Source organism: Nyctibius grandis, chromosome 8 (genome assembly GCF_013368605.1).
Source record: "Nyctibius grandis isolate bNycGra1 chromosome 8, bNycGra1.pri, whole genome shotgun sequence".
Lineage (NCBI taxonomy): Eukaryota > Metazoa > Chordata > Aves > Nyctibiiformes > Nyctibiidae > Nyctibius > Nyctibius grandis.
This window is the reverse complement of record NC_090665.1, coordinates 12,835,003-12,848,022: the sequence shown is the minus strand read 5'-3', so window position 1 is coordinate 12,848,022 and position 13,020 is coordinate 12,835,003. Positions and strand designations below refer to the sequence as shown.

General features: G+C 46.6%; 1 protein-coding gene across 1 annotated transcript; it reads left to right on the top strand.

Moving 5' to 3' along the window:
* Positions 1-6,798: 6,798 nt before the first annotated feature.
* On the top strand, positions 6,799-11,641 carry GMNC (geminin coiled-coil domain containing). Its single transcript, XM_068406541.1, has 5 exons — positions 6,799-7,032; positions 7,626-7,770; positions 7,853-7,938; positions 9,337-9,453; positions 10,997-11,641. Exons 1-5 carry the CDS (start codon positions 6,799-6,801, stop codon positions 11,639-11,641), a joined length of 1,227 nt encoding a protein of 408 aa, XP_068262642.1.
* Positions 11,642-13,020: the final 1,379 nt, after the last annotated feature.

The window sequence follows — 13,020 nt, the reverse complement described above, 5'->3', positions numbered from 1 at the left end:
AGCTCCAAAACCACATCAAGGTTTATGTTACAACTCCCATCCAATTAGCCCCCAAAACTCAGGAAAAGTTTCCTGTTCACAATTAACGTTGCTCTTGTGAGCCCAGTGGTCACAGCCAAGAACAAAGGGATTCATTTGGCCAGGGGCTACGTGAGTACTTTTTTTGATTACAGAAATGTAAAATCCAAGCAGACACACCACTCCTGAGTGACAGATGAGGAACTGAAACACAAAGATGCAGAGACTGACTTGGGTCTATACAGTAAATGGGCGATGTTCTGAGGTTTCAGACCTTGCATTTAAGTGCTGCTATAAAACTGTGTAACATCAGATCCAGGAGTAGAACATATTTCTCTTCCATACACCAATCAGATCAGCAACAGATTCTCCCCTGTAGTTTTCAGGAGAACCCATCAGTTTGTCAAAAGCCAGATCAGAGATCTGTATCTCTTTAGGACCTCATTTTTTATGATACAATTCCAGCTGCTCAAAAGGGCAAGACATATGCAATACATAGAGACTGGGATGCATTCCGAGGTAACATGCCCATAGGACACTAAACCAGTGCAATTAGTGTCCTCTTCAGACAGAAAATCAATATACCCAGTAGAATTAATGAAAATATTCAAAAGAAAACTCCACAATGATAAAAAACATTATTCTATTTATTTTAATACCACAGTGCTCCCGCTCTCAATGACATCCTGTAGTAGAGAATTCTATAAACATACTCTGTGCTACACAAAACCAGCACTTTTTCCATTTGTCTTTCCACTTCAGGAGATTATTCCTCATTCCCGTATCTGGGGGTGTAATGAACTGCAATCTAGAGGGCTGTGGAAAAAAAAAACGGTCACCCACACCAATGAAAGATGAGGTCTATCTACTAGACGTGTGTTAAGTGCTTCTCAGTTGGTTAGGAAAATAGAAAAACAATTACACAAACCGGACAAAACCAGCCTCAATTGTTGCTTATAAGCACATCAAAACGGCAAGCACATGGGATGAAAAAGCTGAAGTCCAAAAATGGCACAAGAGCCACAAATGTCCATGAAGAAATTTAGATCAGAAATGAGAGTAACATTTTGAACAGTCAAGGAGTAAGAAGCAGTACCAGTGTCACAAGAGAAAGCACTGGAGGTCTGGCATTGAAGTTTTATGAACCAACTGCCAAACTAAAGCAGGAGATGGTATAAGACAACCCAGAAGTCCCTTCTAGACCTAGGTCTTCATGAGTAGTTATCTGTGCTTTACCTAACAGATCTCTCTTCGAAGCAGGGATTTTCTGTCCCTTGTGAAACAACAGTTACATCCACAGGAGAGAACCAAGATCAGTTGTTAACAGAACAGGGGTGATGACAGATGGGTGAGCAGTTGTGCCCACAACACATGGCACACATACATGCCACACGTTATTCAAACACACACCTTACATATTTCATCTGCAAGGACAGTCTATACATAAAAGGGTCATTACCTATGTATAAAAACATCAACTTTTTCAGATAAATCCAGAGCACGGCTGCAAATCTATGGAACTCCATTTTTATAAGAAAATGTGATGTGACTGTGATTTTCCCGTTCAAAATTAATCACGTCTAATAAAGAATATCCCTTCAAAATCTTAATGTCTGCATAGGGAGTTAATGAGTTCCTTTCACAGTTACCACCCAGAAGATAAATGTGGAAGATGACAACAAATCTGGAGGAATATAACTTCTCAGCACCTCCAACACCTTAAGTAAGACACTTTCTAAAAGTCCACAAATAGTTTCGAAGTAATTCAAGATCAACTGAACATGACAGATATTCATGTGGAGTTTCATTATTTAACTTGAGCCTACATAGTACCACACACATACAAATCCATCACGTAATACCCATTACTCAAAGTAAGTTTCTGGATCACTATATAATGTTATCCTTTTCCATATTGCTGCTAAAATACAACTTATTTCCTTGAAAAAAAAAACCACAACCCTTTTCTGAACACAGACAATTAAGCATTAGTAATACCAAATTCCCTTCTAGGAATCTATCATGGATAAATCTCATCCAGTGTGTACCAGAAAACACAGAAACAAAATCACACATACCTAAATGCACTGTGTGCCTTCATTTCAAGCCAGAAGGAAGCGTTGAAGCCACGATGAGAATCACACCCACATAGGATAGCCTCTATGCATTGACTCACCACTCTTGCTGTGAGAAACTGCAAGTAAACACAGAAAGGTCTATTACAGTTTGATCCATCTTGAAGTCATCTTTTTAATTTCTTTGCTCCTAAACACTTGCAAAAGTCCACAGTACTACATAGCACCAGCACAGGAGAGCTGGAGCCCAACAACACTGAAGACTCAGTTCGACTAACTGCGTTTTACAACAAATGAAGTCCACAGGTGTATTTACTGCAGCTGACAATGATTTGAAAACTAGTAACGGGTGTGAGAGTGATGGAAAAATTAAACATTACCCTAAAATGTACCAAAAAGAGATAAAAGAGATATCTTTATTTATTTGCCAATGCTTTTCTCTAAAACATGGGTGCATTACATAGCAGACTGAGTAATTTTGGTCATCCGTCTGAAAAACAGGTTAATATCAGCTGGAATATTCTCCGAGATGGGTTCCTGCGGTGTTTATGTTAGGGGATAACTGCAAAAGAACCTGCCTTATTTGACCTAAAGAGCAAAGGAAAAGACAATATGTGACAGCGCTCCGCAAAGACATCAAGGATAAACGCTAAAGAGGGAGAAGAACTGTCTAATCTAAAGCAAGATGTTGGCACAAGGACAAAAGGGATTATACCTGCTATGAATACATTCCAACTGGAAACTAGAAAGTGTCTAGCCCTCAGAGCTCAGAGTATGGTGCAGCCTCACAGTGGGAATAACATAAGGAAAATAACCTAATTAGTTTTAAGAGGGAGCTTGAAAAGTTTAAGAATGTATCAACAGCAGGGGACTGGATTTGGGAAGTGCCTTTTAGTCCTGCGTTCAAGGAGGAAGAGTGATCAGAGAACACCAGAACCTGTATCTGCATAAATTTCCATTCAGAAGCTTTCTTGCAAATTAGTCTCATCAGGCTTAACTCATCACAAACATCATCAGAGATTTATGAAGTGCCAGATACCTGTGTGTGTACCTGACTATAGGATAACACCTGGAGTTATTAAGTGAGCCTCTATTTTGCCACTGATACACTAACCATTCTTAAGGGGGACAAGAAGCACTGTAGCAGCAATATGGCAGAATAAGTGAAGAGGATTTGGCATGGGTCTGGACATCCATGCAGGTGTTAGGATGAAAGTAACACACAGTGTAGTAAGTCCAGTATAAAAGTTGAATTAAACTATTTGTAAATATTATTATTTTTCTTCTATTACCGTCTCTTCTGAGAGCCAGTTCACAATGGTCCAAATGCAATTTTAGGGCCATTTCTACATAAAAACGAGTTCAACCAGAAAAATCCAAGTTTGTTGTTTGGTTGTTTTTTTTTTTTTAATCTGAAGTATTAGCTTCATCACTGTCATTTAAACAAGAAAAATAATTGAAATTACAGAAAAAATTACAGGTGCAAAGAACACATAGGAATTAACACACCGCAATACACGTGTGTTCTCAAAACTTCAGAAAAAAGCTGCTATGACACTCAAAGTGAAATCCTATCTCCACCAAAGCAATCCTGTAGTTTTGATAAACATTTCACCCCTGAACTTTATTTCCAATTAAAGAAGTGCATCATTAACTCCAACAAGCAGTAGGGGGGCATCTGAGAGGGGCTGCCTCCGATGAAGAGGAAAAAAATTAGCAGATGATTGTTACTTGGTTTTGTTTTACACTACACATCAATGTGTAATTGCTACCATGACTTGAAGCTCTTCTATCATCTTGTAACAGCCATGCACGATTTTGTAAAACTAGCTCTTTCTCTCTTACACCAACAGGATTTATAGTTCCTTGACAGAAAGTCACCCAGAAGTTATCTCCCCAAACCTATGAGGCTCTTGGGCTCTGATTTGGTGGTCTTTTACCCATGTACCATCTTTCACTCCCCAGCATAGAAACCATGGTACTGAGTTTACATGCATTCTTTGAGCTCAGAAAGCAAAGCAAAGCACTGTCAAAACCCAAACCAACATGATTCCAGCTCTGCGGAAGCAATAATGGAGTGACCACGGTTTCTCTTCATACCTGCTTTTCACTCCAAGACTGTGCCTGTACTCCTCCCACCACTTCTCAGAGGCAAATAGCATGCCTGAGCGTACAGGGCTCTGCCAAGAGGAAGCGGAGACAGAGCCACCAGCATTGTGCCAGGCAAAGGGCACTGCCGAGGAGCAGCCATGAGCCTGCAATGCTTCACCTCACAACTACACCCACACAAACTGGGAAGGAAACTTTGCCCACTCATCATCCCTCCCTAGACGTGCTTTCAGACACTCAGCTCTCCTCTCTCAGCGGCTGCCCTCTGTCCCCCAAGAACGAGCTACGCGGTGACCCAGGGGCGCCACCAGGCGCGGCCTGGCAGCCCCTGCTCGGGAGATCTCCTCCCCTCACCGAGCAGGCCGCCCCACTGCAGGCTCCTCTGCACCTGCCTCCACCCCACCCAGGGCCAGGCAGGCACCTCCCCGGGCTGCCTGGGGACGCCAGGAGAGCGGCCACGTGGCCGGGAAAGCAGGTGCAGAGCGGCCTCGGCCCAAGCACGAACCAGGGACATCGCTGCCCCTCGCCGCCACCAGGGGGGCCTGGGGCGGGGGCGGGCGCGCGGTGATGACGTCGCGGGGGCCGCTCGCCTCCCCCAATGGCCGGGCCCGGCGCTCCCGCGCCTCCGAGGCAGCCCCAACATGGCCGCTGTCTCGGGCAGCCCCAGGCCGAGGCCGCTGTGTCTGGGGTGCTGCCGGGCCTGGGCGGGTTCCGTACGGCCCTTGCGCCTCACAAGGGGTTGCTTCAGGCTCTAAGGGCTCCTCCAGCCTGCCCTGGCGTTGCCTGCCTCGCCGTCCGGCCCTGCGGAGCCTGCCTGCCCACCTGCCCGGCCCAGAGCCTCTCCTGCCAGGTGCCAGCGGCCCTGGGGCTGCGGCCTGTCCCGGCATTACCCACCTCCCCCGGGCGTGTTACTGACCCTGCAGGCTCCAGGGTGGCAGTCCTCGCCTGGGGTGCATGCCTGGGATGAGGGAGCCACCGTTGCCACAGCACCCCAAGAAGCACCCTGAGGCAGCCCTGTGAAGGGCAAAGGGACTAAACCAAACCACGGAGGGCTGCGCTGGGCCTTAGTGCGTGTTGGAAGTATTTCATAGCGCTTGTGTTGTTCGTTAGCAAACAGATGGCCACACACACACACACACTCCGCACAGCCACGAAGGAGAGGGCTTGGCACCAGAAGAGTGTGGGTTATGATAGCAGTTGTCAAATGTACTGTGCAGAGCTGGGGTTTAGGAAAGCGAAAGGGCGACCCAAGGCTGGGTGCAGTGTGGATTTGGAGGATAAACCCCCTTTAAAATACCTCTGTTGGGAAAAACATAATCAAGGCAGGAGGTAGCAGTGATTTCATTTGGCATAGCTGCCACTTTACCTTGGGCAGCAACCTAGGAAAATATGCCAGTAATAAAAGAATGGAAGGCAAATGGCCCGCTTGGTTTGTATTGTCCCTGAGTCACGCTAATGGGGTAACAGCACTGAGCATCCTCCAGGGGAGAAATGAAAGATCATCCCATATGCCAGCCTGGCCTGCCTTCGGCCCAGCCTCACCCTCAGCTGGCTGCAGATTGTGTCCGCAGGCAGGTCGGGTTACCTCCCTGAATAGCCCTTGCCATGGCAGGAGGCAGGATTCTGACTAAACAACTGCTCTGCTATTAGCCTGATACCCACCATCCCCTATGCTATTCAAAGACAGACCCTCAGTGAAGAATTGTTTCGATTTTTTTCCTGGGAAAAAATCAAGCCTGTCCATGGATTTTAATCGCTGTAGAAATCTGATATGTATTAGAGGTGACTATATACAGACAATCTCTGTCTTTCACACACTTGCATATAGCTTTTGCAAGATTACCCTGTATGATAGTAAATCTTATACCACTGTCACAGCATTTTATATCCTGAAATGTTCTTCTGGAAGCCTGGGGCTTGACAGAAAGCTAATTCCCAATGCAGTGAGACATTTGCAGGAGCTTATCATTGCAGATGGTATTGTTCCGAAATCTGCACTTTCATTCTCAGAACTGTCCACAGAAGTGTTCTGAATCATATTTGCTTCTACAAACCCCTGGGAAGCTGTGGAAAACCCACTCCCTCAGCCAGGCATGTTGGACAAACTTGCTTCTTCCTGCTGGATTTTACAACTGCAAATAAGGCTTGAAAAAAAAAAAAAACAAAGCAAAACAAAAATTCAGCAGCAACACCAGCAGCCCTGCTCTGAACATGTGGGATGCTTCCCTGGATCCCTGCTTGTTTCCTGGAGTGAAACTCAGACACACCAAGTCTGTGCTGTCCTAAAGTGTGTGGAGGCTTTTTTTTGCCTCTCTCTCCTCCTTTTCTTTTCCCTCCTTCCTTGTGTTGATTTGTGGGGCCAGAATGACTTTGATTTCAGCAAGTTTGCTGTTTATTCACGTCACAAGTTTGACAGCTTTACACCAAATCAGATTGCTGGGTTTCAGGAGAGCTCTGAGGCGTCACTGGGAGCTCCTTTAGATTAAACTCGCCTCCCCGGTCTCCCCCCTCTCCCCCTCCTTCAGAGCCATTTAAACCTCGCTGGGGCTTTAACAGTAACATACTCCCAAGACCTGCATTTCATTCTGCCACTAACATGGTAAGTGCTCTTTGTGTTTCTCTCGACCTGGAGGCAGAAAAGGAGAAGCTGGTCTCTTTGCCTTGGGGGCTTGCAGTTGGTTTTGTGCCCTCATTAAGATGGGGAAGGAAGAGGGCTGTCCTCTACCTGCGAGAGCAGTCTCTGCTGCTGTGCCTTCCCATGAGTGAGCAGATTCCCTGCTTGAGGCTCCAAGCTCTGCCGTTGCCTTGCAGAGATTTAGGGCTGCTGCAGGTAGGTCTTATTTGGAGGAGGGAAAAGGGCTGAATCCAGAGACAATCCCAGGCTTTGCTACTGTGCGGTCTGGGACTCCTGCAGGGGCAGAAGAGAGTTCGAGCAGCCTGGAAGTGACTCTGCTGGCTTTGTGCATCTTCAGAGCTGAATCAAGCCCCCCAGGTGGGAGGAACGGACTGGCCAAGGACAGCCTGGGTCCTCCCTTCACCTTAAACCCACTCAGGGCTGTAGCATTTCCCAAGGGATTGCAGGAAACTCAGCCACCTTCCTGGCATAGCTCTGCTCGGAGCCCCTCTGCTGCGGGGTAGCAGGGCGGTGCGGGGCCACCGGGCGCGGGGTGGGGGGGAAGCGGGCACTCGGGTCAGGCAGCGCCGGGCAGGGGCGGCGGAGGCTGCGGGGCTCCCCTGCGGCAGGTACCTGAGCGAACCCCGGCTGGGACAGGAGCGGGAGGGGAGCGCTTCCCCGCAGCGCTGGGATGCTTCTCGCCGGGATACAGCGGGGCCGGAGCAGGGCTGACACCGCCTCCCCTCGGGGTCTGGGAGGGGGGAACCGGGAACCGTCCGCCCCATCGCCGCGGCCCCTTCCCTCCGCAGAGCACCGGCCGGCCGTGCCCGGAGCCGGACTTCGCCTGCCCCTGGTCCGCCCCCGCCGGGGTTTCCAAGGAGACTTGGGCCGCCGTCTGCGCCGCGGAGCCGCCGCCGCACCCCGGCCAGGGCCGGCAGGAGGCTCGGCCGCCGGGTAAGTGCGCTCCCACCGCCCCGGTCCCGTGGCCGCGCTGGGCGAGGAAGCGGGCTAACCCCTCGGATCTGCTCCTCCTCAGGCCAGTTCTGCACCCCGCAGGTCGGTGCCCAGGACGCGGCGTGGCAGGGAGACCAGCTGTCCTCCCAGCTCTACAGAAACAAGCAGGTAAAGGCTCCGCGCCCCCCTCGCAACCTCGGTTTCTCCTCGCGAGGTTCCTGAACTTTGTATCACGCATCGCACCTTCTGGGTTGGTTTATAGCACGTCTCCCTCTCACTGGCTCAGATGCGGGAAATGGTTGCAAACTGCTTCTAGGGGTGGTTTTTGTTCCTTCCTTGAATTATTTGTCTCCTCCATGCTGTCCCGTGAAGCTGGAACAACTGTTGTAGGGTTCCCTATTCATCTCTCCCCTCTTACAGCATATTGCACCAGCTGCCTTGGTGCTAGAGAAGACCAGTGGCATGATCAGGGAGTCCCTCGTGCTGTTGACTAAAAATATATAGGGTGCATCCTCTTGAGTCCACCAGGATTACCTTCACGAGAAATGATTCCACCAGAATTACTTACTTATATGGAGGATCAACCATTTTGATCAACAAACATTTCCTTCTTACTTTATTGTCTCTCTTCTCTCTCTTTTTTTTTTTTTGTAAATCTCATCAAGGGGCAGGAGACTCTGAACAGTCCTAGGTGAAGGAACCTCAGACAGATCACTCTGATCAAATACTTGGAATGACATTTCAACACAGTGAAGTCAATGGAAATTCATTTACTTACTTCAGTGTCCCTGGAATCACACCCTAGGTTCCAGACATCAGTGTACTTTCTTTGACTCTACCTCAATCATTTAAATCTGTGCTTTTCAGCCTGTGGTCAGCAGGTGCCCACAGTCCTTGGCAGAAGATCCTTTATCCTCCTAAAGGAGTCTTCAGAGATATGATCAGGAGGCAAAAATCTCTCTGCGAATACCTAGACTTCCCATGAAAAAGTGTTAGGTGTCTGCAAATCAAAACATACCTGTTCAGCTCGTGGGACCAGGGATTGTGTCAGCTCTGTGTATGTGCTGGGACTGGCACAGTAGGGTCCAGGATTGAAGGGAAACCTGAGCACCAATGTATCATCAAGAACGGCAGTTGCATCTTCCTTCTGCACTCTGTTAGTCTGCAGCTCCTCCTTCTTTTCCCCACCAGCTAACTATGAATGGGAAGGAGAGGGGTGCAAAGGGATGCTTACTGCTGCTCAGGAGGAGATCTGGCAGCTGCTTTCATGCCCGTGGTGGTTTCGGGCTGTTCACAGGGCTACCTGTAATTCTTTTCTGTTATTGCTCCGTGGTTACAGTTTTTTTCAGAGTAATCTTCTCAAACAGTCGCTAAAGAATAAAGGAAGTCAAAAGGGAAAACTGAACAGTCATGCCACTTAGATTTACAGAGACAAGAGGCTGGAGGGGGTGGGTTGAGTTCACAAAGCAAACACTCAGATCATCAAATCCAAGCAGCCTGTACCATAGGGCAATTGCTATTAAGTTACAGAGTCAACATCTATTCATCAATATCTCTATTCCACAGCTTCAAGATACTTTACTTCAGAAGGAAGAGGAACTTGCTAAGTTACATGAAGAAAATAATAACCTCCGACAATACCTGAATTCTGCCCTGATTAAGTGTTTAGAAGAAAAAGCCAAGGTATTGTGTTCAAACCTTTTATACAGATGTGTGCAGAATAAAGGGGTTGAACAAGTACATGCATTAAAATATATGGAAAGTCTAAGAGTGTAGACAACCTGCAGTATGAGATCTATTTGACTTCACAGAGCTGCCAAATTGCTGGTCATGGATTAAGGTGACAGTTTCCCCCAGGAATGATATCCTAGCAGGTTCTGACTGTGGAGACAGTATAGCCCATGGCATAATCAAGTTTAGTTTATAAGTTTTCTTTAAGTAAGTTAAGTTTATAAGCAAGGTAAAATTATTCCAATCTAATGCTTTTTTCAGTGAAAAGTTCAAATTTGAACATATATTTCTTGGGTGTGTCTGTTTTGTCAATTATCCCTTTTGATAAGGATTATTTTTTCCTTTTTTGTTTTGGGTGCTTTCTGTTTTATGTTTTATTTTGTCATCTTCCAATGATACATTTTTTTCATTTACATTAGAATACTGATCTAATTTTTTTTCAAGTTTATTAATTAATAAGTTGTGGGGGGGGGGGTTTTAAGGTGAAATACAAAATTAAACACTTCAGGTTGGATGAAACATTCTGTTAAACTAAGTTTGAAGGGTTTTTTTTTATTAAATATTTTGATTCTGTCTCTCATCAAAAAGAAAGATAATTTCTTCTTGTCGGCTTAAAGACTTTTTTTTACTGTTCCAGCTTTGTCCATGAAACTGAACTATTAATTATTTGCTCAGCTCTGTGGATTGGGCATGAGGTGAAAAAGCCTGTAAAAAATAGCAGACTTCCCTTTCACATCCTTTTCTGAGTTAACAGTGTGGCATGTGCCCCCTCCCATGCCAAGACCTGGCTCCTGGTAGTAGAAAAGGTCTCCTTCCTTGGGCACAGCAGGGAGACACGGCCACCCCTCTATGTCATGTGGAGGAGAGTCCAGTGTGAAACCATCACAAGAGGCGGCTGGGCAGTGAATTCATGACCTGGTGGGGAGCTGCGTTGTTATTCCTGCCTTCCTTTGACCATCCCTGGATGCCTGAAGGGCCCTTGTTCTGGGATAATGGCAACTGAGGTGGATTAATGAGCTTGAAGCCAGAGTCTGCTGCTCTGAGCACTCCCTGGCCAGGATCACACCTGCCCCAGTATGACTTACCTTTGCATCCTCCCTCTTTGTCAGGCTGCCACATTCCCCCCTCCCCGTACCCCACTCACCTGCCAAATGCTGCTGGCAGCAGCAGCGCAGAGGAGTGCTGTACAGCCAGGTGGGAGCTCTCGTTTCACGCCATACTGAGTGAGAATGCGATCAAAGCACAGGCCTTATTGACATTGTCAAATTCTTCTCTTTCAGGGACTGGGTTGTTGCAGAGACTGTCAAGTCACAAAATAGTTAGTCATATCCATATGTTTAAGCACAGGGTGGAAGAAAAAATATCTTTTATAAGGACAATAGTAACAATCTTGCCCATCTAAAATCTTAAATCAGAAACAGATTGCTTCCAGTTAACTAGAAATCCAGATTTTAATCTTCTCTCTCCATCTCTTTTTTTTTTTTTTTTTTAATAGAAACTGCTATCCTGCCATGGCCAAAAAACCTGTGCTACTCTCAAAAGCACCAAGAGGAGATTAAAAGAGGACCACTGCTTTGTTCCTCAAGAAACTCCTCATGCTTCCAAAGCTAGAAGGAACCTCTTTAATGAATTCACTGCCTGTGAAGAGCAAGCCAGCCCTGCTGTGGATAGCTGGGTCTTACAGACTTTAGGATTAAAAGATGTCAACACAATTGATGAAACTTCAGCTAACTACAGTGCCCTGTCCTCAGACCTTGGAAAAGACACGTACTGCCTGAGCCCTGGTGAAGCAATAGACTATGACCACAGTGAAGGAGTGGCAGCAGCGTATAGATGCAGCCACATGCCTACAGCTAATAGCAGTACCCATCCATGCAGTGAGGACTCTCCCTTCCTTCCTCAGTTTTCTTCAGCACCATGTGGCTCCTCATCAGTGTCAAGTGTTTCCTCCCTCCCAGCCTATGGGTTGCCTTATTTGACTGGTGATTTTTCACCCAACAAAACAGAAGTGGCCTTCACAACATCTCTAAGTCCTCACTGCAATGTGAGAACACACACCTTCCACCAAGGACAAGCTTTTGTGCGCAGGGATGATGATGGAGGATGGAGATTCACCTGGGTGCCCAAGCAGGCTGAATAAGGCACCTGCATCAAGGGTCAGCTGTAGCAGATAGACAATCTTGTGCTTGAGACAGGTTCAGGCATCAGAAATGAGCCCTTCTGGGCTCTGTTAAATGCTACTCTGTCACCTACCCACTCCTCCTTCCCTCCCACATTTTCACAGGTGAGGATCCAGATTGAACTTGGACAATTGTCTGCCCCAGGCCAGATGTACAAATTGGATCCACTTCTCTTGTGCCCGTGCTGACATATCTGCTTTTACTTGCTTAATTGTTTTTCTGTTGTCAGCTATTCCTTGTTAACTGGTAGTTTCCAGGCTGGAGCACTTTTGGCTTTGGTGATCACACCCATATGCACCAAACTGGAAAAAATTTTGGGAATACAGTTTGGGAATAACACCTGTCTCACAGGTAACCACAGATGACAAAGGAGGTGTAGATTGGAGGCTGAGGATCAGCCGTTTCTAAGTGATTTGTGTCTCTCTTGGCTACAAAGATTGCATGGAGTTAAGGCAACCATGGGTATTTGTTAACATGCTACAGTGGGCTGACCTACCCGCAGTCACATGGTGCTGTCATATTCTTTGATAATGCCTCAAAATAAACAGGATTTGCTTCTATTGCCTGGAAGCTACTTAATTACAAGTGATTTAGTAAGTTCAGGGGATATTAAGAGACTAACGTGTTTACTATATTGTGTTTTAAAGGTATTTTACTCTGTCAGATAAAATGAGTTTAAAAAGTTTGAACCCTGGAACAGGAACTAGAATTGAAGATACTGTAATGACACTGCCATCACCAGCCAAGGCCCTGGGCCAGTATAGTAGTGCAGAAATTTTCTCACCTGTAGGTTAATGTACACTCAGAGCAGGTCGTTCTTCTGCAGAGGATACTTTCCCCTTGCCTGCAGCATCCCACTAGTCTTTTGATGGATTTTCTTCTAAGTTTGATGTTGGAAACCTGTATAAAAGGGAGCCACTCCTGGCTTCATAAGCAGTTTCTGTGGCTTCAGCGGGGCTTTTTTGCAACATCAAGAGCTGCACTTGTGAAACTGGAAATTTTCTTTCTAGAGAACAACTTGACCTCTTTGTCCTGATCTCTAAGAGCACACAGATTTACCTACAATCAACATCAGCCCAGAGTCAGGGCTGCTTTTCTCCTCCTCCCCTAACCCCATACTTCCTATGGGAAATGTTTCTCCTGGTTTGGGGAGGCAGTATCACTTGGCAGTTAGAGTGAGTCTTTGGGAGCCACAACCTTCAACACCAGCTCTTGCCTCTCCATATCTCTGTCAGGCAGTGGTGGGCTGAAGCTATGATCATCACTACCTTGAGAATGCTTTAAAAATCTCTGGAGAGAAGGTGCTCTAGCACCGCACCGGACTTTTAGTAGCACTACT